The 26,190-nt window shown below is 41.1% G+C and overlaps 1 protein-coding gene across 1 annotated transcript in view; it reads left to right on the top strand.

Moving 5' to 3' along the window:
• Positions 1-26,190, top strand: part of Sptlc2 (serine palmitoyltransferase long chain base subunit 2) — an 80,395-nt gene that overhangs the window by 12,635 nt on the left and 41,570 nt on the right. The window contains exons 2-4 of the mRNA XM_028876029.2: positions 7,384-7,578; positions 19,557-19,711; positions 21,151-21,299. Of these exons, the coding sequence (XP_028731862.1) occupies positions 7,384-7,578; positions 19,557-19,711; positions 21,151-21,299 (499 nt within the window). The remainder of the gene's footprint in view (positions 1-7,383; positions 7,579-19,556; positions 19,712-21,150; positions 21,300-26,190) is intronic.

Below are 26,190 nucleotides of genomic sequence, written 5' to 3'. Positions count from 1 at the left end.
ATTGGACATTCGGTTTATTTATTTTGCTTTGTTACACGTGGGAAGGTGTATGTGTTCATGTTTGAGCGTGTGTATGTGTGTGTAGAGGTGAGAGGATACCAAATGTCGGTCCTCAGGCACCTTTTGCTTTATTGTTTTATGTTATTATATAATGTTTATCATCAACATCATTATTTGAGACAAGGTCTTACTATGCATCTTTGGCTAGCCTAGAACTTAACCGTGTAGATTAGGCTGGCCTTAAACTCAGAGAGATTCACCTGCCTCTTACCTCCTGCGTGCTTGGATTAAAGGTACATGTCACCATGTATGACACTCACCTTGATATTTTGAGAGAGGGTCTCTCTCTGGCCTGGAGCTTGCTTAGTAGGTTAGGCTGGCTGGCCAGTGAACCCCAAGGATCCACCTGTTTTTTCCTCCCTAGCACTGAGATCAAAGGTACATGCTGCCTTACCTGACTTTTATGTGAATGTTGGGGAAGGACCTGAAGTCCTCCCCAGCAGCTGGACATAAAGACTTAAAAATAATACAGAGCATCCACTAGATGGTCAGACTTTGACCTAGCATGCAGCTGGCATACATTCATTTGCTTGATGAAGTCATACTTATATGAGCTTGCATTCATATCAGAAATGTATGCCTTGATTTCCCCAATAATCATTTTGCTGTTTGAGTCATTATATGGTTAACTCTGCATCCTTTCATGGGATTCTTGAAAACCTACTCAGAGTCAGGAGTCTGTCCTTCTAAGTTATTTTACAGTGTAGTTAAATCCTGTTTGTTTTTTCCTGAGACCAAAGATAGAGTTCCTTTTTGTAAAGGACATCAGAAGGATAGTTGGCAAAATTTTAATAATGTTGTAGACTAAACATTAGTACTGCATCAATTTTCTGATTGTTATTATGTAATACAATGTCCTTGTTTTTTTTTTTTTTTTTTTCTTCTTTTTTAGTTTGTTTGTTTGAGACAAGGTCTCTCTGAAGTAGCCTTGGCTGTCCTGTATGCCAGACACGCCTTCAACTCTGCCTCCCAGGTTCTGGGGTTAAAGGTGTGCACCATCATACCGGCAGTGTTCTTGTTTGTAATAAAGAATACTTTCAAATATTAAAAGGTAACAATAACAGTGGCTGATTCACAAATGGCTCAAAGAGAGGTTTTTGACTCCTTTTCTGTTTTCCTGCCCTCTTCCATCTACTCCCACATTACTCAAGTGCTCTACTGTTGTGCTCTACTCCCCAACTTCCTGTTTCTATTCCCCTTTCTCCTTCTCCACTATTCTTCCCTCTTTCCATCCTTAAGGAACACACACAATTCTTTTTTCTTATCCCTTTACTTCAACTTTAACACATGGCTCTAAGCATCTGAATTCCACAGGACTTGTGAAATATGCTACAGCCTTCTCTCTTCTGCCTCTCTTCATCTTCAGAGGCAGTGGTTCTGTTTTCTCTTTTAGCACCGTCTCTGGGCTTTATCTCCTCATTTCTAATGTACTTAATTTACTACATCTTGTCTTTTCAGCAGTGGCCATTACTTGAGGAAGGGTTTCATTCTTGGAAGAGATTTGTTTTGAAGGACCGACAAGAAGTTTGCTGTGACTGGAACAAAGAACTCAGGAGCTAGGAGGAAGAAATGTCAGCCCACACTGTCTAAGGCTTAGACTTAGTCAGATGCCATGATGGTGACTTGAGAATTTGCCTTGTGAAGACAGTGATGCTTTTTGAGCAAGGGAGTGTTGTGATCACATTTGTTTGGGCATGTTTATTGGTCTGTTGGGAGAGCCCAGGTGGTGTGGAGACCAGATGGCACAAAGGATGTTGGAAGAGTTAAAAAAAGAATAGTTTTTTAATTAAGGAGTAGGATATGCTAGTCTCTTGTACCAGGCTATCGAATTTTAACTTCTGTGTGTTTGCATCCTGTACCTGTCAAGATACGCAACATTTTCAGTGTTGTCGCCCCCCCCCCCATTAAAATTCTCTGATGCCAATTGGGTGTGGTGGCACAGACCTGTGACCGTAACCAGCACTTGTGGAGACAGGATCAGGGGTTCTAGATAATCTTTGGCTACGTAGTGATTTCCAGACCTGGCTGGGCTGCGGGAGACCCTGTCTCAAAAGACAAAAACAAACATACTCCTGGTGCCAAACAAGAAGGTCTGGAACTAACTCTGGGAGGAAGCCAGAAAATAAGGTGGACCTAAGATGACTGTGAACTTGGGAGACAGGGTGGACTGGGTGGCAACACTAGGGATCAAAAGAGGTTGTAGGGAGAATCAGGTTTTGGTGGAGAGAGGGAGGGGTGGGGTGGGAAGGTTAAGTTCAGTACTCATTTTGTGGAGTTTGAGATGCCATGGAATCCAAAAGACAGAGGCAAATGGGAATGTAAATTTAGAGTTGTGGGGATAGAAATGGGGATTGCAACATAGATTTGTTTGCTCCAGCATCTGAGGTCTGTTGAAAACTAATAAGCAGATGAAAGTTCCCTAGAGACTGTAGGACTCAGGTGTGTTCAGCCTGTGCCACAGGATGGCTGTGAATGGGGCCCAACACAAAAAAATTATAAACCTGCTTAAAAGGTTGATTATTTTTCTTGTTTTGTTGCCAGATTATTTGTTTGTTTGTTTATGAGACAGGATATCACTATATATCCCTGGCTGCCCAGGAACAGACAGAGATCTGCCTGTCTTTCGATGTGCATCACATTGTCTGAGTGTCATGTTGTTTGGTTTTTAAGTGTGACCTTTGTAGATCACAACATTTATGTTGCAATATCAAAAGGTTGGAGATCTGATGGGTAGTCAGACAGCCTGAGTTATGTTAGGCATAGGCAGCTTTTAGATTTTGTTGTTGTTGTTGTTTCCATCTAAATAGTGAATAAAGTCAGTGAAAAAATTCAAGTAAAAAGTCAGTAATAGTATTGACTAGAAAAGAGAGACAAGAATCAAACTGGCTGAGTGAGGTGGTGGTACACACCTGTAATCCCAGAGTTTAGGGAGAGGCAGGAAGGTTAGGGATTTCAAGTCCTTTCTCGGGTATATAGTGAGTATGAGTCTAGCCTGGCCTAATAAAGCTCTGTACGTACAATCAATAACTAAATAAGCATCAAAGTGGTTTAGAAGATTCTGTCCATTGTCTCTTGCTACCTTCTCTGTTTCTCGCTTTAAAATTTTATTTAATGTATATACTGTATATGGGTGTTTTGCCTGCATACATATTCTGTGTTCTATAGTTTGTGCCTAGTGCTCTCAAAGGCTGGAAGAGGATGTCAGATCCCTTAGGACTGGGCTTAACAGACAGTTGTGGGCCTCTATGTGGGTGCTGGGAATGTGATGGACTCCTTCCTCTGGAAGAGCTGGCCAGTGCTCTTAACCACTGAGTTAGTGATCTCACCAGCCTCACTGCCCTGATTTCTTGTGTCTTTTTCTAGTCTGTTTTAGCGTGTGTGTGTGTGTGTGTGTGTGTGTGTGTGTGTGTGTGTGTGTGTGTGTACATGGTTTATCTTTTGAGTACATCTTTCCATTATTGCTTTGGTTAAGGGTATCTTTTCTTTTTCCTTTTGTCTTTGAATTTTATGTGTATGACTGTTTTGCCTGCACGTATATCTGTGCACCACTTGTTTGTCTGCTGCCTGCAGAGGCCAGAACAGGTCATCGAATCCCCTAGAACTGGAGCTACAGAGAGTTGTGAGCTGCCATGTGGATGCTAAGAATCAAACCCGGGGTCCTCTAGAGAGCAACCAGTGCTCTTAACCACTGAGCCACCTCTCCAGGTTTTCAACTGCATCATGAATATGATTGATTGCCAGCAAGAAGACTTTGGACAAAAATTCGTGTTTGACTTTTTTTTTTCCCTCTTGTTCTCCTTGACTTGCAGTATGTTTTATACTAGTGTGTTTGTAGTGTTGACTGGGGGAAGCGGGGGAGTCTTCCTTTCTGTTTGCTTTTGCATTTCCTTGAACAGTAATAGTCCTGTTGACGCAAATGCACCTCGGTGTTCATTGAAGTTCGTGAATCTTCTCTTGAGTAGTGCTATCAGCAGCATATTCTTGTGTGCTTACAGTTGAGACTGGAGGGGCTGAGATGCTAGAATTTCCATGTGTACACTTGTAGAGGCCAGGGCTGATGTTGGTATCTTCCTCACTATCCACATTTTTTTAGATTGGGCCTCTCTTACTGAATTTACAGATTCAGCTACACTGGCTGTCCAGCAAACCTCAGGGATGCCTCTTTGTCTTTCAAAGTGCTGGCCTGCCTTTATTTTTTTTTTTTTATATTATTATATATTACTATATTATTTTTTATATTATATATATATATATTATATTATTATTATATACAACATTTTGCCTCCATGTATCCTTGCAGGCCAGAAGAGGGCACCAGATCTCATTACAGATGGCTGTGAGCCACCATGTGGTTGCTGGGAATTGAACTCAGGACCTCTGGAAGAGCAGTCAGTGCTCTTAACCTCATAGCCATCTCACCAGTCCCAAAGTGCTGGCTTCTTTACATAGTTGCTGGGGTCCAACTTCAGTCCCCTCCTGCTGCTTTCCATGGGTTCGAGCACTGTGAGAACTTTACCAATTGAGCCATCTCCCCAGCCCACTTACATGCTAGTACTCTGCTACAGTAAAACTCTCAGTTAGAATGACTGCTTTGTTAAGAGTCCTGGAGGATTCCGAAGTTCAGATGCACAGTACAGTTTTGTTTATAGAGAGCTTGCTCTCAATAGTCCATGCCTTGCTTTCACTGAGATTACAGGCTTGTTAACTAGGTGCTGGCATCTTCACACTTTGTGGCACATTGTTTACTGACAGCCATCTGCCAGCCCCTAGTTATGTGAGTTTGTTTGTTTTTCTTTTGGTTTTTCGAGACAGAGTTTTTCTGTGAAGCCCTGCCTGTCCTAGAACTCCCTCTGTAGACCAGGCTGGCCTCGAACTCATAGAGATCCCCCTGCCTTGCCTCCCAAGTGCTAGGATTAAAGGCATGTGCCACCACTGCTCAGTTATAAATTCTTATTTGTATTTATGTTATACCTTTAATCAGGAATGCCTGGCAGAGCAAGAAAGGACCTATTTGATTCCTTTGCGACTTCTCTACTATAGTAATTCATATGACAGGATTCCTGTACAGTGCTTTTGACAATATGCTCCTAGTAATTTTGGTTGATTGCCCTAACTGCAGCCCGATATTCTTAGTTCTTTCCTCAGGCGTTTCTTCTGTAAAATAAGATTCCCATTACAATTAACCAAAAAGTAAAATGTTTTAATCATTGAAATCAAAAGTAAAGTATCTTTGTATTTGTATATTAAAACCCAAGTGCTACCAGGCATAGTGGCACATACCCGTAATCCCAGCACTCAGAAGGCTGAGGCAGAAGGTTTATAAGTCTAAGACTATCCTGGGTGACATGATAAAACCCTGTCTCCGTAAACAAACACTAAACATATCTTAAAAGATAAAATAAGGGATAATCTTTAAAAGTTTGGGAATGTTCACTTAGATCAAAATAAAGAGAGACAGGATTAGTGCATGATGGCTGCTGGTTGTTCTTAACTTTTGTCCTTCCTAAGTTAAATTTCACCTTCTTTGTTATTTATTCCCCCCCACACACAGAGGTTGTTTTTGTAGCTCTGGCTGTCCTAGAACTAGCTCTGTAGACCAGGCTGGCCTTGAACTCAAAGAGTTCTGCCTGTCTCTGCTTCCTGAGTGCTTTGATTAAAGTTGTGTGCCACCACTGCCAAGCTTTATTCTTTAAAAATATTTTTATTTTTATTTAGTGTGTGTCTGTGCATGTGTTTAGGGGTCTTCTCAGGGAAACCTTATCCACCCATGCAGTGTACCTCCATTAAAACTCCTTAAAATTTTTTTTTCTTAAATTATTTTACCAAGTACTGGTTTCTGTAAGCCGTTTTCATAATCCTTAGTTTTGGTTCATGTTCCTACCCTTTTCCTTCTGCATATGTGGGCACAAGTGTGCACATATGTGCACAAATGTGCTTCATACAGCTCATGTCAGTTCATCATGTAGATCCTAGGGATTGAACGCAGTCATCAGCCTTGGCGGCTAAAGCTCTGAGCTCTCTCGGCAGCCCTCCTTTTACTCTGTGTGTATTATCGCTGAGGAAAGTTTATAGGCACCTCCTACAGCCTAATGCCAATCGATAGTCATTTGAAGTACTGTAGTTGAGTGGCTTTAAGAATGACTGGTACAACCAGGCAATGGTTACACATGCCTTTAATTCCAGCACTCAGAGCAGAGACAGGTGGATCTCTGTGAGTTCAAGGCCACCCTGGTCTGCAGAGCGAGATCCAGAACAGCCAAGGCTACACAGAAAACCTTCTCAAAAAACCAAGAAAAATAAAAAAAAAAAAAAAAAAAATAAAAAAATAAAAAAAATAAATAAAAAAGCTGGTAGTAAAAAATTTACACATACTTTTGTATTATAAAACTGTGTTTACTTTTGGACATGTGATTGCTTTGTTGGTGAGCTAATATATAACACAAATTGCTAAACTGGTCTTATAATAAAAACCTGGATCTAGATATTGGGGTAAATGCTGAAAGATCAGAGAAACAAAGGAACAAGCCATTGCCACGTCTCACCTCACCAACTCCAGGAATCCTCTGACTGAATGCCTCTGAGTCCTCAGCTGAAAGGGTTCCAGCCAAAAAGCTTCCAGGCGAAGAAGCTTTCTAGCCAAAGAGCTTTATTTCCTGTCTCCTCAGCCTTATATACCTTTCTCCGCCCAGCCATTACTTCCTTCCTAGTGCTGGGATTAAAGGCGTGTGACTCTCAAGTACTGGGATTAAAGGTGTGTGCCACCACTGCCTGGCTCTGTAGGTCAATCTCATGTAGTCCAGGGTGGCTTTGAACTCACAGAGATCCAGATGGATCTTTGCCTCCTGAGTGCTAGGATTAAAGGTGTGTGTGTGTGTGTGTGTGTGTGTGTGTGTGTGTGTGTGTGTGTGTGTGCCACCACTGCCTGACCTCTATGCTTGTTTTGTCCTCTGATTTTTCAGGCAAATTTTATTAGGGTACACGATATATCACCACACTAACACAATGTTTTTTAGACTAGGCTGTCTCTTTTTATTTTCTTTATTAGAAATGTTGCTCCTTGGAATAATAGTGTGTTTAGAATCTGTTTCAGAAAATCAGATTATGATAAAATCAGTGTTAGACACTGTTGACTCTGTCCTTTCTGTTGACCGCCTCTCCCTTTGTTGTTCATAAATGATTCTTGAATCATTTCTCTTGAAAGGAAGCATGGTCTTAGTGTTTCCCAACGTATAGTGTTCTACAACTCTCTCAGGACTGAGATTTTTCAGTAGAAATGTTTTTTCTTGCTGTGACTTCAACCAACATTTCTGATTGCTCTCTTAGATCCATCATGTTACAGAAAATGGAGGACTGTATAAAAGACCGTTTAATGAAGTGTTTGAGGAAACACCCATGCTGGTTGCCGTGCTCACATATGTGGGATATGGGGTGCTCACCCTCTTTGGATATCTTCGAGATTTCTTGAGGCATTGGAGAATTGAGAAGTGCCACCATGCAACAGAAAGAGAAGAACAAAAGGTAATTGTCAGGGAGTCTTTGGTTCTGTTCAATAGATCTGTTCATGGAAATGTTGTCATTTTCACACAGTTTTTCCCCCCTCAGTGGAAATTTGGGCACATGGAGTTAAACTTTGACACAGGAGGATTGCTGTGACTTTGAGTCCAGCTTGGAATACAGCTTGGGATACAGAAACCAAATAATCAGTGTAACAAAAACTTTGTGAAAATACTCCACAAGGAAAGCCGAAGACAATGTGGAAGGCGTAAAAAGTGCAAAGCATTTGGGGCTGGAGAGGTGCTCAGTGGCCAAGAGCCCTTGTTCTTGCAGGGGACCTGAGTTCAGTTCCCAGTTCCCAGCATCCACTGGGGGCTCACGGCTGCACCTGCTGATCCACTCACAGACATGCAGATACAATGCTCACATGTAGATAAACATTGAGGACGACAAAGAGCAAAGTATTGAACTGTGTTTTTCCTTTTTTTTTTTTTTTTTTTTTTTTTTGAGACAGGTTTCTGTGTAGCCTGGCTGTCCTGGAGCTCACTCTTTAGACCAGGCTAGCCTCCAGAGATCCACTTGCTTACCTTTTCCCAAGTGCTGGGATTAAAGGCTGAGATCAAAGGCATGTGCTACCACCACCGTGCATCATTTAACTTTTGTAACTTCACCACACTACAACTTAATGAAGCTTGTTTCATAGATTAGAAGCAAAAATCACAAGCAGTGTGTCTAAAAGTTGACTAGTGTTATAGATTATATGGTGCGGCAGGAATGTTCATCCTTCGATTCTGTGTTGTGTTAATAATGTTCTGCAGAGACTGGATTGGATACATTGGACATAGTTGTCCAGTTCACAGGTCAGTACCTGTCCCTAAACAAACATGTCCCCAAGCTGAATGTGGCTAGGCCAGTGTGTTTACAGCAGCAAAGGCTCTTAGTAAATTGAGGGGTAGTGAAAGATCAGATTCACTTCAGGCCACACTTCTCAGAATATCCCTATATAGACCTTTATAACTTTATACAATGCATATGTGTTACCTATTCCTAATAAACACCCAGGATTGAAGAAATTTTTAAATTTATTCTTTGAGAATTTCATACAACGTGTTATGAAATATGTGTAGATTGTATCTACCGCCACCTCCACCTCTCCCCTTCTATTCATTCTCCCTGGACCCCCTCCCAACTTTATATCCTTTTCTTTTTTTAAATATTCCACTACATCCAATTAGTGCTACCTGTTTGTGCCTGAGTGTGGGACGTCCATTGGAGCATGGCAACCTACTAGTGGCTGACCAAGCTATTTCCCTAGCCCATGGTATTAGTTTTTTAAAAAAAAAAAAAAAAAAAAAAGATTTATTTATTTATTTATTAATGTATATAGTGTTTTGTCTGCCTGTATGTCTGCAGGCCAGAAGAGGGCACCAGATCTCATTACAGATGGTTGTGAGCCACCATGTGGTTGCTGGGAATTGAACTCAGGACCTCTGGAAGAGCAGTTAGTGCTCTTAACCTCCGAGCCATCTCTCCAGCCCGGTATTAGCTTTTTTATTGTTTACAATGTTCTTATCCTTGTGGGACATGGAGAGAGTCAGATATGGAGTGGTAATACCATCTCTGATTGAGGAGCCAGTAAAGAAAGAGAGAGAGCACTTTTTGAAAAAGCAGGAAAAATAGGCGTGGTGGCTCATGTCTGTAATGCCAGCTCTTGGTAGGCTGAGGCAGGAGGGTTGCTATGAGTTCAAAGACATCCTTGGCTAAATTGTGAGTTTCAGGCCAAACTGGACTATTGAGTGAGACTGTCTCAGAAACAAACAAAACAAAAGAGCATTGGGCCAGGTATGGCAGTGCATGCCTGGTGTGTTTAAGATATTTGGGAGGTTGAGGCTGAGGGATTGCATGAAATCAGGAGTTCAACCTGGGCCACATAACAAGACCCTGGGGAAGAATAAAGGCCCTTGTCCGTTATTAGGAAAACAGACCCAATCAGTGTATTTATACATGGATTGAAAGAAAACTCAGGTCCCTTGGGTCTGTGGATAATGGCTCAGCTACTCTTTAGAGGGCCCTGGTTTGAGTCCTAGTATTCACATGGACAATCTTTTGCATCTGTAACTCCAGTCCCACAGACCCAAAAGCCATCTTTTTTTATTTTCTACTTATTTACTTTTTTTTTTTTTTTTTTTGAGACTGGGTTTCTACATAGCCCTGGCTGTCTTGTAACTCTATATAGACCAGGCTGGCATCGAACTCAGATGTGCTAGTGTTGGGATTAAAGGCATGCACTGCCATACCTGGTCCAGTGCCATTTTCTGACCTTCAAGGGCATCAGGCACACATGGGTACACATACATACATGTAGACGAAACACCCAAGAACATACAATTTTAAAAAAGGAAGGAAAAATCAGACCCCTGAGAGCTCAAGATCAGGTGTCCTTCTCTTTCATCTCAGCCAGTTTGTACTTCCAGCCTGGCCTCCCAAGTTGACCTCTCTACACATGGCCCCGAAATGCCTACAAGGTAATTTCATTAATTACCTTTTTTTTTTCAGGCCAGGTATGGTGTTACAGACACTTAGTCCCAGCACTTGGAGAGGCAGAGGCAGGAGGATCTCTGATTTCAAGGTCAGCCTGATCTACATAGAGTTTCAGGACTACTAACTACATAGAGAGACCCTGTCTCAAAAAACTTAAAAAAAAAATTTTTTTTTATTGAAATGTGCTTACAGGAGTAGTGAAAGTCTTCAGTGGTTAAGAGCACTGGCTGCTCTCTTTCCAGGGACCCCGGGTTTGAGTCCCAGCACTCATATGGTTGTTCACAACCATCCATAACTCCAGTTCTAGGGGATCCAGTACCCTCTTCTGGCCTCTTCTACAGGCTACTCATATGGTCATGTGGTACACAGATATACATGCAGGTAAAAACACCCATACACATAAAATGTAAATAAATAAGTCTTAGAACAACAACAACAAAATAACCAAAAACCTTTTAAGAAAATGTTCTTTTTTTAAAAAAGACAAGACAGTAAAGCCCTATATTTGTAACTTAATCAAGTAGACAAAGCCAGTTTTTATGATTAGAAACCCGAACACATTTGACTCTCGTATTCTAGCGGAGTCCATCTACCCAGAGCAAACCCACAGAAGTGCTGGTTTGTTCACTCAGGTAGCTTGTTAATCACTTGCTGCGCTGTACAGTGGTTCATTGTGTACTCACTTTCTGTTGGGCCAAACTGAAGGTGGTGGTGAGTGATGGTAGCTAAAGTTTTGTAGTAACTGCAGGAGCAATATTTGGGAGGACCTGAAATATGATATATGAATTTTGAATGACAAATGAGGCAATGGCGAGACCTGAGCAGTGTTTGAGCAGGGGAGCCATCATGGGCTTGTGCAGCTGGTACTCAAGAGTGCGGTGGCTGACAAGAAATTGCAACAATGAATCTGGGTTACTTTGTGAATGAATCCTTCTTTGGATATTGTTTGGTATTTCTGGAGGGTAAGTTTATAGTTTAATTATTGGGTACTACTTATGTATATTTAACTTTATGTGGAAAAAATAGGACAGGTAGATTTCCTTAAGTAGATTCTAATTTTGTTCAGGAAACGTATACACATAAATCTTTCCTTTGCAAAAACATAGAAGTAAATAGTGCCTGGATTGTATTAAAATGCAGAACAGAAAGTTCCTGCTTACCATGAGGTCAGAAGGGAAATAATTCGTAGAGGAATTATTAAGAGGAAATAGGGGGTGAGTACAGAGGACATTTGTCTCTACAGTTTGTAAAGGATTTTTCTAAAGTAATCCAATTCATTTCAATAGGATTCTTTTCTGTTGAAAACAGCAGTGTCCATTCTCTTAAAAGTTCAGCTTTTTGAGGGAAAGCATCATTTGTTCCGAGGACAGGTGTCAAGCTCTGGTGAAAACAGCAGGCAGACTTTCCAGTTCAACCGGAAAGGGAGGGAAAGTCTGCTGGGATCATGCAGTGCAAATACCTTGTTGTTGCCATTTTTCTCTTGTGACTGAGGTAGCTGCATTCATAGCTACAACCCAAGTGTCTTCCTCATTCCATTTCAAAAACAGTAGCCAGGCATAGTGGTTGAATACCTTTAATCCCAGCACAGATGCAAGTGGATCTCTGAGTTCCAGGCTAACCTGGTCTGTAGAGAGAGATCCAGGACAGCCAGGGTTACATGGAGAAACTCTGTGTCAAGACCATTCCCTCAGAGAGGGGGGAGAACACGAGAGAGAAAAGCAGGAGAGAGTGAGCGAGCACACTCATGCACTGTGTTATGCTTCCTCACAGGGAAATGAAGCGTGCTGCTTTGGACACAGCTGAACTACATGGTCATGCTAAGAAAGGCGTTTACAAAAGTTTGTTGTATTTTGTATTAGTTGAATGACATATTTTGACACATAGTAACAACTAAAAGAGAGGCCATGACTATGAAAGAGAACATGGGAGGGTTGGAGGGAGGAAAGGGAAGGGAGAAATGATGTAATTATAATCTCTGTAGGAAATACAGCACCTTATCCATTTACTGTAGTGCCAGTATTGGGTGTGCAGCCCTGTCTCCCCGTCAGCTATGGGGCTGTGTGGAGCAGCTGTACGGTGTATTGTCTCCCTGTCCCTTCTACCTGAAAAGTTTGGATGTTTGGATCTCTGGGCTTCAACTTTTAATTGAGATTTTCTTTGCATGTAACAATTTGGATCTGTGTTTTACTATTAACTGTGAATGTAAAAGTGTAAATCACTGGTTCTTACGTGATGATCTGAGTTACTCCTTAGATGAGTGCTTCTCAACCTGTGGGTCACAATCCTTTGGTGGTTACATATCAGGTATTTATATTACAATTCATAACAGTAGCAAAACTACAGTTATGAATAGCAACAGAAATAATTGTATGGTTGGGGTCACCACAACATGAGGAGCTGTATTAAAGGGTCACAGCATTAGGAAGGTTGAGAACCACTGCCTTAGATTGTCATTGGGATGTCAAAATGGTAGAGTGTATTCAAAATGAAGAAATACATTAAATAAATTGTAATAGAATTTCCAGAACTCTCAATTGTAAGTTCAGAATCTACATTGAAGTTTCTTTAGACTTTAGGCTATGCTGAAGTTATGTTTATTTCTCTAGAGCTTTTGGAGACAGGGTTTCATTATGTAGCCTGGTTTGGAATTTGCTGTATAGTACAGGCTGACCTTGAGCTTGCTTTCAATCCTCCTGCCTCAGCCTCCCAATTACTGGGATTACAGGCATGGGCCACCTCACCTGTCTCTACAGCATGCATGGGCCACCTCACCTGTCTCTACAGTGTGCATGGGCCACCTCACCTGTCTCTACAGTGTGCATGGGCCACCTCACCTGTCTCTACAGCATGCATGGGCCACCTCACCTGTCTCTACAGCATGCATGGGCCACCTCACCTGTCATCTCTACAGTATTTTGAAAATGCCACACTTTTGTTATCAAAAATCCTAAAGTGTAGCGAGGCTTGGTGGCACAGGCCTTTAGTACCAGCACTGGAGAGGCAGAGGCAGGCAGATCTCTGTGAGTTTGAGGCCAATCTGGTCAACAGCCAAGGCTGTTACATAGAGAAACCAAAAACCTGTCTCAAAAAAACAAAAACAAACAAACAAACAAACAAACAAAAATCATGTGTAAAATGTGGTGAACTCCACCACTTGAATTCAGCCATTCAATGGGGCTTATTAGAGGTAATGAGTGATTGATTACTGACTGGTCCTCTGATGCCCCTTTGTAGGCATCCAGGCTTGCATTTAGCCTGGTTGTGGCTTGACTCCTGTAATAGATATTCTCCTCTCTTGCATTCCTTTATTTCCTACAGAACTACCCTCCTCCTCTTTGGAGACAAGGTCTCTGAATAGTTCAGTTGGTCTTAAAGTTTTTTTTTTTAAGATTTATTTATTATGTATACAGTGTTCTGCTTGCATGTATCCTTTCAGGCCAGAAGAGGGCACCAGATCTCATTACAGACGGTTGTGAACCACCATGTGCTTGCTGGGAATTAAACTCAGGACCTCTGGAAGAATAGCTAGTGTTCTTAACCTCTGAGCCATCTCTCCAGTCTTAAAGTTTTTAGCCCCAATCTCAGTCACTTCCTCTGTTACTGTAGTCTGAGAGACCAGCTTCCAGGCTGCTCCAGGTTGTAGAGAGAATGCCGCAGAGTAGCGAGGTTTGGGGGCTAAATTCTTTCTGAGCAATTCACTTATTTTATGTGTATGGGTGTTTTGCCTGCATGTTATGTCTGTGTATCGCATGTTTGCAGAGCCCTTAGAGGCCAGAAAGGGCATGGAATTCTTTGACGTGAGTGCAGAAGACAAACCCAGGTCCTCTGGAAGAGCAGTTAGTACTCTTAACCCTAGAATCATGTCTCCAGCCCTATGTTGTTGGTTTTTGATTTTTTGAGACTGTCTCACTATGCTGCTCTAGACCACTCTGGCCTCAGACTCAGTGATCTGCCCGCCTCTGCCTGCTTTTAATAGATTTTTATCTTCTCATTCTATTTTCTTTACTTATCCAAGATTTAAATAAACATAAAGCTATTTCATGATTCCAATAGTTTTGTGCATTCTTCTTCTATCCTCTTCACTCTACAAAAAGTCAAGGTTAAAACTCTAAATTGTCTTGATGTCGACATATTTCTGAGCATGTTATCCCAACATCAAAGCAAGTGTTATTTGCCTCAAATGTTTGTGTTTGAGAGAAATTTTGTCTTTTGATATATTGAAATTTGTACCCTAGTGTGTCCTTCACTGTGGTTAAAAGAACTTTAGACAAACAACTTCAAAGGAAGAACTGTTTATGGAGGCTCAGTGATGGAAGAGCTTTTCAGCTCTGTTGCTTATGAACCTTCTGTCAGGCATGATAGGGGGTCCATGGTGGAGCAGAGCTGCTCACTTTATGGCAGCCAGAAAGCAGAGGAAGAACCAAGGCCAGGGTCTCACCATCCCCTTCAAGGTCGCCGTACTTCCATGATCCTTCCATGAGGTTCTACCAGCTGAAGGTTCACAACTTCCCACTCAGGCTTCTAAGGGCCTTTGGGAGACATTTGGTCCAAACCATAATACCTGGGCTCTAAGATAAACAAGTTGTTGAGTTAGAACTGGCACTGAAGACTTGTCTTGGGATAAGTGTAGCTTTACTACCAATGGCTGCTCGTTTGGAATGCTGCTAGGGTTTCCATTTCAGCCTTGTCACTTGGTAGTTGGCCAACAGCACAGTATTTAAATTTTATTCTTTCAATCTGTAAACACAGACAACTTATTAAATATTTCTCAACTAGTAGTTATAGAGAACGTGTTGATATTGTTTAAAGTTGCAGTGGAATTAGCCTCCATTACTGTAGGCCACTGAAGTGGAGAGGGAGCCACATGTTTATAACATTGCAGAGGACTGGCTAGGAGTGTCAGGTAAGAAGCCACTCCAGGTTTGGAAACTGCTGTTGCCACAAGTATCATGCTTTGGAATGTGGAACCTGGCTGGTGTTGCCAGTATGAAGGGCCGCTATGGATTTGTATGCAGATTACCTGCACTGGTGTAAAAAGAAAGCCAGTGGCTCTGCCCTACAGATCTTATTTGTACGAGTCATACCATACCATTTCCATAGCCTGATCGTAAGAGTGTCTGGAGATTCGGTGTGTGTGTGTGTGTGTGTGTGTGTGTGTGTGTGTGTAATTAGAAAGTCCAGTTCACATTCTGACTCTAGATGGTTCCTTAATGGAAAAAAAGCTCTACCTTTCTGAACGCTAGAGAAACAATATCTTCTATAAGAGGGTATAGAGATAGTCAGGTATGTAGAAAAACATGTATATGTAAAGCAATTGGCAAGTGCCCTAGTGTATCATAAATAATAGAATTACTTCTCTTTCCACCTCATCGTCATGTAACAATGTATAGACGCCTATGATGGACAGAATTGCACATGGTGGACATGAATAGTTGGAAAGTTCTGTCTCAAAGTGATAGCACCCATCTTTTCCCCTGTGATTATAAGGAAGGTCTGCATAGACACTAGACTAGGTGAGATCCCTTTGTCCTAAACAATATAGTGTGTTTTCTCAAAGCTTGCCTTAAATAGACTACTAAAGGATATTTACTGGCTGTTTAATAAGATGACCTCAGATTACTTTTGGTAGTGTTTATCGTGATCCCTAGTTAGCAAGTCCATGAATTTGAGTTCTCCTCTTGAGTAAAGGAATCTCAACTGATGAGAGCTTCAGACCTAACAGTCTAGCATATAATCTCAAGAAGGTGCTGGTTCTTTCTATTTATTTGTGCTAGTGTGGAGTTTTAGGAAGAACATCCATGAAGAATACATCCTTGAAGGCTGCTTGGACTTGTCTGTACTGACTAGATACCGTTCCCATCTCTGAACAGGGACCCTTCATAGTACATACTTTGTCATACTAGGCATCCACTGTGCTCGTGTGCCCGTGTGCCATGCAGAGACCTCAGGGAGTTTAGAAATGGTGCTTCCTTACCTTATCCCCCAGGCCCAGTTCGTGCCTGGAAGGAATTACTCTGTAAATGTTTGTTCAGTGACTGAGCATCATGACTATAGTCAGCTCTCACTAAAGTCATTCCACAGTGATTAGGCTAGGGGGAGAGAAGGTGGGGAATGGTTAAGTAGAGTGGAAACGATAGGTTTTCATTGTTTAAAGAGGGACCCCCCACTTTGTTCTTAGAATTCAACAACAGGTTTCAAGTCTACATTTAATTATATTTGATGAATAAATTAATGAAAAGATAAGTCCTCATTTAAAGATTTTTAAATTACATCTATTTGTTTATGGGGGGCATGCTTAGCATGTGTATGGAGGTCAGAGAAAAGCTTGCAGGAGTCGGTTCTCTCCTTCCATGTGAGTTCTGGGGAGGTGGTCATGCTTAGCCACAAGTGCCTTTACCTACTGAGCCATCTCGATGAACCAAGTCCCCTATTTTAACCTTAGGCCTAGAATATCAAAGGTACAAGATTTTGATGGTCTGGAACTGAGGTGCTCAGTAGCAATTTCTCTTCTGAGCTAGGCTTCATGGAATCTGGTTAGCTGCCCTTAGAACTTAGGTAGGGGTCAAGAGAAGCTAAATTTGAACCGAGTCCCTCTGTTGCCATTGTGTCCCATTGCTGTTGGACCTGGCATCCTTGCAGTATCTTTTATTTCGATATGCTGGTGTCTCCCATCTCAGGGACTTGTGCTCCCTTGCTGCTATAAGGAGATGCTTGATCATAAAGTTCTCTGTTGGAAGATTTGAACTCACTCCTCTCTTAATCACAGATAGCATATGTCACTAGTTGTCCCTGTTCAGTTCAGGACGGAGTGGTGAAGCTCTGCCATGCTCTGGCCTGCAGCCCTTTTCCAGCTGTCTTGGCTTTTGGTAACCCTTCTGGTATCTGAACCGGCCTCAAGGGGATTGTTCTGTTTTATTCCATGTTGATATATTTAAAACTTGTTTTTTGTTGCTAATAAAAATTTGCCTGTGAGAAAACAGTTCCTTAAAGTATTTAGAGTTCATACTTAAATATTAATGTGAGGTGTTTAGAAAACAGTTGAATGAAATAGCTATTTCAGTTGTTTAAAATAGCTGATCACAGTCAGAAAGGATTCTTCAAATATGCAAGACACAACACCATCTCCTTCAATTCTTTATATTTAACATTTTTGTAGAGCAAAAAATATCTATAAATACTGTGTCTATCGGGACTGGTGAGATGGCTCAGTGTGGAAGGTTCTGGTCATGCAAGTTTAGTGACCTGAGTTGGATCCAGCTTGACCTTGGAGAGATCCAACTCCAGGGAGCTGTCTTCCGACCTTCACAAATGCTGTGGCATGCATACCCACACATGTACATACGTGCACATGCATGTGTACACACTAATTAAAAATGAATAAGATGACCAGTACTGTAGTTTCACTAGAAGAAGTTGGGGACTGAGGATGTAGCTCAGTTAGTAATAGAGGGCTTGCCTACTATGCACATGAGGTGGGGAAACACATGAAGACACAGCACAAGTGAACCAACCCCACACCCCCAGAACTAAACAAAAGCACTGCCCATTGCAAGTCATTTGGAAATAAACGTGTGTGTGTGTGTGTGTGTGTGTGTGTGTGTGTGTGTGTGTGTGTGTTTCCTTTTGGAAATAAATACATGGTAAATAATAGTCCAAGTAAAATATTTAATTAGAATTTGAGTATCTCTCTCTACTTTTGCTCAGCTGGTGTTCTTGAAGGAAGGGGAGATGATCAAAGGGAACAGATGATTTAAATGATTAACTTCCAGTTGTGACAGACACATTATTATATATTTTTAAATATGTATGAGTTCCTTGCGTGCAAATGTCTCTGCACCGTGTTCAGAGGGCATTGGCTCTCCTAGAATCGAAGTTACAGACAGCTGTCACTGCTGGGAACTGCCTTGGTCCTTGCAAAAGAAGCAAATGCTTTGAACTGCTGAGCATCTCTCCAGCCCCAATATTCTTTGCTTTCTTAGAACAATGATAGAGATGGTAGGATGTGAGGTGGTTGATTTTGCCTTAAGAAAAAGGTAAGTATTAGAAGGAATTATGAGAGAGATGGTCTATTCTTCACATTTGAAGTATTCTTCTAGATGTCTAAAGAGATGATATCTACTAAGAGGCTTAGGTCTTAGGCACTTTAGAGTCCAAGTCAATGAAAGGTTGCTTTAGAATTTTTTTTTTCCTCTCTTTTGATTTTTCTTCTTTTTTTATCTTTAGAATTTTTTACAGAGTCTTTTTAATATGAAGCATATGTTTTTAAAAATGTTTGTGATAGATTTACTGAACAGATTAATGTAGTTTGACAACAAGCCCAGACCTGATGGCTACAAGCTCAGTGATGTTCAGATTACAGTAAGCATTTCCAAGTTCTTTCTGTTTGGGTCACTGTTTAACTTGGAGAATTGAAAGTTGAAGTAGATCACATATGGACTGATCATTCTGTTCCAGGAAGAGTTTATATTGACATGGGAATAGTATTGTGTATTCATTTTGGCTCTACTGTGACTTAACTTTTTCCAGACTTAACTTTTAGTTTAATCCTAGAAGAAAAGAGATTAAAATCTGTGGGCTAGGACTCCATTTTTAGAGTGCACTTTTTTGTTTTCAGATAGGGTCTCACAGTGTAGCTCTGGCTGTCCTGGAACATGCTGACCTCAAACTCAGAAATCAACCTGCCACTGCCTCCAGAGGATTGTTTGTTGGTTGGTATTGTTTTGGATTATGTGTATGTGTGTGCTTATGCGTACATATATGCATGTCAGGGCAAAGGCTTGGATCCCTTGCAGCTGGAGTTAGAGGTGTTTGTAAGCTGCCTGATGTGGGTGCTGGAAACTGAACCTGGGTCTTCTGCAGGTGGAACAAGCCACCTCTCCAGCCCAGAATATACTTGTCTTAACTCCTATCTAATAGGAAAAATCCAAGGCCAAAGACTTAATCTAATTATATTTTAGTGGTTTTTTTAAATCTCTTTTTTTGGGGGGATGTTTGATTTTGATCCTTGAGCAGAGGTTAAAAAAAATCTTAACTTTAGAAGTCTTTTTGTATTTTCTCCTTTTCAACTGGGATTATAAGGTTTTTCTGGCATCTTCCCCTACTTTACTGTGGGAGAGACAGGTGGGAGAGCAGTTTTTCCAGATCATTAGGAAGGGAGACAATTTAATGGCAGAATTACCTGACTGGCTTTTGTTTCTATGGGTCCAGCTTTAAGTCAGTTCTCTATTTGTGTGTTTTCATTATTAGAAATCATGAAATGTAAGTCAAACATCAGAGCTAAGTGACTTTTGCCTGATCAGAAAGACTTGAAATGTAGAATCAGTGCCTCTCCAAATGTATTTTTCTATGTCAGTTAATTAAATATGATCGATTGACATCATCCTGAGGTATGAAAAGAAAAATTGTAAGACTTTTCTGTAAATATATGAGTTAAATCTATACTGCTTCACTATTTGTTGCAGGACTTTGTGTCATTGTATCAGGATTTCGAAAACTTCTATACAAGAAACCTCTACATGAGGATAAGAGACAACTGGAATCGACCTATCTGTAGTGTGCCTGGAGCCAGAGTGGATATCATGGAGAGAAAGTCCCATGACTATAACTGGTCATTCAAGTGAGTCATGTTTACAAGTTATTTCTTAGCAACAAAAGAGTATGAGGATTCTCTCAAAGCAAAAGCAGCAGCTGAAGATACAGTATGATTAGTTTTCTGGCACTGTTCATTGTTCTTGGAATTTTTTTTGGAGGGATGCTGGGATTTAAATCCAAGCTCTCCGATGTGCTGGGCTGGGCAAGAGCTGTACCAGTGAGCTACACCCACAACCCTCATTGAGATTTAAGATCTTTTTTTTTTCCTGTTTCATTTGATTCTTTTGTTTTTGTTTTTGTTTTGTTGTTTGGTTTCTTCCCCCTTTTTTGCTTTTTTTTTGGAACAGGATTTCTCTGTGTAGCCATGGCTGTCCTGTAGATAGGCTGGCCTCAAACTCAGAGATTCACCTGCCTCTGCCTGCTGGGTGCTGGGATTAAGGCATGCGCTGTTGCCACCGCCACTGCCACTGCCCAGCATTGTTTGTGTTTTGAAACAGGATTCACTGTGTAGCTCTGGCTGTCCTGGAATTCACTTTGTAGACCAGGCTGTTGTCAAACTCACTCTTTTAATACACAAAAATGGGATCATCTGTTATGAATTATTCTTTGCTCTTTTTATTTGCTAGCATACTGGCAACATCTTGCCTATGTGTATGTCCACTGTAAGTTCGTTATTTGTAGTGACTAATGGTGTTCTACAGTGTAGGTGTGCCATCCTAGCCATCTCATGGTAGTAAGTCCCAGATCCTAGGCACTTAAAGCCTCAGCACTTTACTTCTACCTTGGGTTGATGGGGAACCATCAGTCATCTGGACCATGATGTCCTTACTGACTGAGCTTCCATCATAGCGGGAATATCACTGGGCCCTGGGCCTATGGAAGGGAAGGACAATGGGTCTTAAAGGATCCTCGTGTGTGCTTGCTCACATGTGGGATTGCTGAGTCAGAACATGTGCAACTTCCAGTGAATAAGTAGTACCAAGTTGACCTCCAGAAGAAAATATTGAATGGAGCCTAGTTTATTATAATGTTCTAAGCCAATATTGGCTATCACACTTTAAAATTTTATCACTGTTGCCTGGTGGTGGTGGTACACACCTTTAATCCCAGCACTCGGGAGGTAGAGGCAGGTAGATCTCTGTGAGTTCAAGGCCAGCCTGGTCTACAGAGATAAGTTCCAGAACAGCCAGAACTGTTACACAGAGAAACTCTGTCTTACAAAAACAGAAACAAAAAACTATTTATCACTGTTAATAAATTAACATTTTTTAACGGTAATTTTTACTCTGACATGTCATACATGTGCACAGTGCACATTGGATTTTGTTAGTGGGGAGTTTGCGGCTTCTCTACAGATGTCGTTGTCTCTGTTTCTGTTTGGTGCTTTTGTGTTACCAGTGTATGTCACACTTAAGTGTTAGGCATGCTGGGAGTATCATTAAGTTCTATACTATTGAAACACAGGTACACAGGGAATATAATTAAAGGTGTTATAAACATGGGTTCCTACAACTACCTTGGATTTGCGAGGAATACTGGATCATGTCAGGAAGCAGCTGCTGAAGTTCTGAAGGAGTATGGAGCTGGAGTGTGCAGCACTCGGCAGGAGATTGGTAAGTGTGAGCCCAAGGGTGAGTAATACAGGCACAGTGCTAGTGTAAGAACTGCACAAACGTTTGCCTTTTGCCTTAGGTCAGGTCTAGTCCACACTGTTTTCCTCAAGTGATGGCTAATGTTAATGTTAACCGTTTTGAGATGGTTTCCAATGTGTTACATGTACATATGTCCATAGCAAATTTTTGTATTTGTTTCATTTATGACATTGTTGGATTTTATTGATTTTGTAAATCTTAGAAGTACCACTTATTGTTGTCCTTTTTAAAATGGTTGCTGCCTTTTAAGCCATGGCTGTCCGAATCAGCAGCTGCAACTCCACCACTACCAGCAAGGACTGTAGCAGGAGCGAATTCTGTTCCCTCAGGCACCAACTCTTTCAAAGCTATGAAGGGAACTTTTTGTTTTGTTTTTTCTCTGTGTAGTTTTGGTGCCTATCCTGGAGCTTGCTCTGTAGACCAGGTTGGCCTTGAACTCACAAAGATCCTCCTGGCTCTGCCTCCCGAGTGCTGGGATTAAAGATGTGCGCCACCACAGCCCGGTGTTATGCAGGGAACTTAACTAAACCTCTCTCCCTCTAAAGAACTCCAGATTCAGAGGTTAAGGTGGAATTCTGCTCTTCAGAGAGGTTGAATAGCAAGTAGCTCACCTCCTCTCCTTCCTTGCTCACGTCCTCCAAAAAGCCCTCCTGCTTCTCCTTGCCCCTCCTTACAAACCCTTCTCCACCTGGCTCCTCCCTACCACTTCCTGTCAGCTAGTTGCTGACGCAGCCTCCTGACTGCAGGTGAATTTTATTTAGTCAAACACATCTTTGCATTTTTAAACAAATGTTCCAGAGCATAAACAAAAGTAACACACCTTGAAATAATATCCTGCAACAACTTACTGCATGGGAACTCTCAAAGCTAATGTGCTTTCTTCATACTGGCAAACTAGGGCGATAATAATCCTGTGGATATGTTTTGAGAAGTAAATAAGCTAATTCATGTAAAGCACTTGGAACAGAATAGATACTCAGAAAATGTAAACTATTGCTACAAATATGTAAAATGAGAAAGATTAACCATCTTTTTTAAAATTTTTATTTTGTGCATTGATGTTTTGCCTGCATGTGGGTCTGCATGGGGTATCAGATCTCCTAGAACTGGAGTTACAGACAGCTGTGAGCTACCATGTGGGGGCTCGAAATTGAACCCAGGTCCTCTGGAAGAACAGCCAGTGCTCTTTTGTTTGTTTTGTTTTGAGATAGGGTTTCTGGCTGTCCTGGAACTCTCTCTGTAGACCAGGCTGACCTTGAACTCAGAGATCTGCCTGCCTCTTTGCTGGAATTAAATTTGCTCACAACATCGTCAGTGCTCTTAACCACTGAGCTGCCTCTTCAGCTCCCAGGATTAACAATCTTATGTAAAGAAACTTATTTTAATTCAAAGGTGGACTTTAGATTCCACTCCCCGCCCCCTTTTTTAAAGAACTACTATATGTTCTTACCATATGTTTTGGGCTCCTTTGAGCCGTGATGGTCCTGGCGCATTATGTCTTACCTGGCAGCAGACTTCCTAGAGGAAGCTCCACTTTGCATTTGTCAAAGCTAGTCCCTAAGCCAGCCCAGGTTCACGGACTGTGGGGATGGCACTCCACCTCTCAGTACAAAGAGAAGAAAGGGATTCCCATCATATTTTGTCTGCCACAGTAACTCAATCAACATACTGCATTTAAAATTAAATAAAGAGAAAGTTAAAAAGAAAACAGAATTATGCACCTTTCATATCCTCTGCTTTATTCATTCAGACTTTTCATACCATATGTACATAGTACACACTACAGAACTTTACAACACCATTATATTATTAGTAAAGTTTATTAGGAAACTTCTGTAGCTATTTATGCTTTGATTTTTATCCTCAACTCTCAAATATGAATGTCATTGCTATGGGCCAAGACACATAAGTACTTCTTCCTAGAACATATTCAGCTGCAAATTTCAACTAAAAGTCAATTCTTGAGAGAGCTACAGTATGTTAAACTGTATTTGGTTTCTCCTCTAAATTTTCAGAGGTTCCCTGCTCCACTTTGAGACCCTGGAAGGAGGCCAGTGTGTGCTTTCTTAGCTCCTGTAAGGATCCTTAGATGTCCATTTGTTACGGTTTTTTTGTTTGTTTGTTTGTTTGTTTGGTTGAGCCAGGGTCTTAGTATGTAGCTGTTTTGGAACTTACTATGTAGATCAGGCTGGCCTCAAACTCAGTGATTTGCCTGCCTTTGACTCCTTCCTGACTGTAGTTGATTGTGGGTTTTTGTTTGTTTGTTTTACTCTTTGCTCTTTGGGGGCCTGCCACCCAGCTCCCAAATAAATACATGGAGACTTATTCTTACGAATGTCTGGCCTTAGCTTGGCTTGTTTCTTGCCAGCTTTTCTAACTTAAATTATTTCATTTCTCTTTAACTATGTTTTGCCTCTGGTCTTTTTACCTTCCTCTATTCTATATATCTTTCTTTCTTTCTTACTCCGTGGCTGGTTGTGTGACTGTGTGGCTGACCCCTGGCATCCTCTCCTCCTTTTCTCTATCCTGCCTCCCTAGATTTCTCCTTCTCTTTATCCTCTCTGTCTGCCAGCCCCACCTTTCCTTTCTCCTGCCTCACTATTGACTGTTCAGCTTTTTATTAGACCATCAGGTGTTCTAGACAGGCAAAGTAACACAGCTTCACAGAGTTAAACAAATGCAACATAAAAGAATGTAGCACATCTTTGCATCATTAAACAAATGTTCCACAGCATAAACGAATGTAACACATCTTAAAATAATATTCCATAACGCCTGACTGTTGAGTGCTGGTATTGCAGGTTTGTGCTACCATGCCTGGTTTGTTTGGCTTTATTCTTTTGTTTTATTTTGTTTGTCTTTGTTCTTAAAGTGTATGGTTACATATAATGTGGACATTTTTGATCTAAAAGTCCTAAGTTTTCATTTATTAAAGAATAGCTCAGTAAAGTAAAAAATGAGCTAGTCCTTTTGCGGTGATTTAGAACATGCTTTGTAACTATAGCTTGTACACTTTGTTTCTTGGATCCCATGCCAGTTTAGTGCTGGAGAAGCCTCAATTGCATCTTTCCCACATTTTCAGTTCTGAGTTTACCAGGCAAGCCCAAAAGGAGGAGCTTTGAGAAGCATGTTCTTTTCTGTAGCTCTCTGTGTACTCTTAGGTATTTCTTTGATGTAATTCCATCCTGACTTCTGCTTTAGTTTGAACTTGTTGCTCTCGGGACTGCTTTACAGTTACATTCTGGTATTTTATTTGGGGCCTGAGAGGGGCCATTTCAGGAATTTTGTTTCCCTTGTCCAGTTGGATTCTTTATTCCCTGTACCTCCCTCTCAGTAACAGATCCCTCATGTAGAGCTCATTGTCTAGTACCCCCCCAGGGTGTGCAGGGGATTGAAATTTGCTGTCAGAAACTGTCGTTTATGTGATATATTACTCGACTAGTTGTTCTAGCACTACCACTTTGGAGGTTGAAATACTGAGATTGTTGCCTATTGTTCTCTGGACCAGTGGGGCCGGTCAAGTATGAGGCTGTTATGGTTATGGTTCCCAGTGTTTTTGTGTAGTTCCTTCTCTCCAAGTTTCTAACCAAGAAGACTTTGTTGTTTAGAAACCCGTGATGGGGATAAATAATATATAAACATGGTTAATAATCCCCAAAGTGTTGATGTACGCCTTTATTCCCAGCACTTGGGAGGCAGAGCCTGGCGGATCTCTGTGAGTTCGAGGTCAGCCTGGTCTCTAGAGATCCAGGACAGGTACCAAACTACACAGAGAAATCCTGTCTGGAAAAACAAAACAAAACAAAAATAATCCCCAGAGTATCTAAAGGCATGTAATGAAAAGTCTGCTTGCTGCCTGTGGTCCAGACTTGCTGTTCCCCTTCCTGCAGAAATGGGTTCTGCTGTTGTTTTTCTGGGTGTTTGTTTGTTTTGCATATTCTTAGAAGCCTCAAAAATTTTAATATTTTTAGTTAACATGCAAAATAAATGGGTTTCATTCTTACATTGTAATACATACATCCACACATATACTTGTACATTGCTCATACTTGTGCCCCACTACCATCCTACCATCCTCGTTTTCCCCAATTCCTTCCATCTCCTCCTTCCCTCTAAATAGCCCCTATTGTGCTTCCATTTGATAAATTCATTTACATTTAGAGTCTACATGTGAGAAAACATCTTTTCTTTTTTTTTTTTTTTGAGCTTTTTCCCCCTAGTTTCTAGTTTCTAAGACCTCTTATTTCTTTTGATTGTATCAAGAAATTACGATTCTAGCTTGTTATGAATCTTTCTCCCTCACAAGCTGTACTGTCTTGGTGTTTGTGTGGATCCTTACAAATTGAAGACCCATATCCTTTGATTTTATAATACTCTCTTGAATATTTTCTTAGTTTTTGCTTTTGAAAACCATGTACAAACTCTTAGTATTTATCCCCAATTGTCTTCCTTTCCTTTTTTTTTTTTGTTAGTGAGATGTTGAGTGGGCAGATCTGTCTATAAACTTGCCCTTCCTCACCTTTACAACCTGGCATTGCGCGCGCGCGCACACACACACACACACACACACACACACACACACACACACACACTTCAATATCTGAAGCCCAGAAATTCAAAATAATGTCCTTTTACTGTGGGCGTGAAAGAAGGCAGAATTACTTGATTGCTTGTGCAGGATTTAGAAGGGACAGTGTGTTACTTTTTTTTTTTTTTAAGATTTATTTATTTATTATGTATACAGTGTTCTGTCTGCACGTGTGCCTGTATGCCAGAAGAGGGCACAGATCCCAATACAGATGGTTGTGAGCCACCATGTGGTTGCTGGGAATTGAACTCAGGACCTCTGGAA

Source organism: Peromyscus leucopus, chromosome 14 (genome assembly GCF_004664715.2).
Source record: "Peromyscus leucopus breed LL Stock chromosome 14, UCI_PerLeu_2.1, whole genome shotgun sequence".
Taxonomy (NCBI): domain Eukaryota; kingdom Metazoa; phylum Chordata; class Mammalia; order Rodentia; family Cricetidae; genus Peromyscus; species Peromyscus leucopus.
The sequence above is the reverse complement of the archived record's forward strand: the minus strand, read 5'-3'. Positions and strand labels throughout refer to the sequence as shown.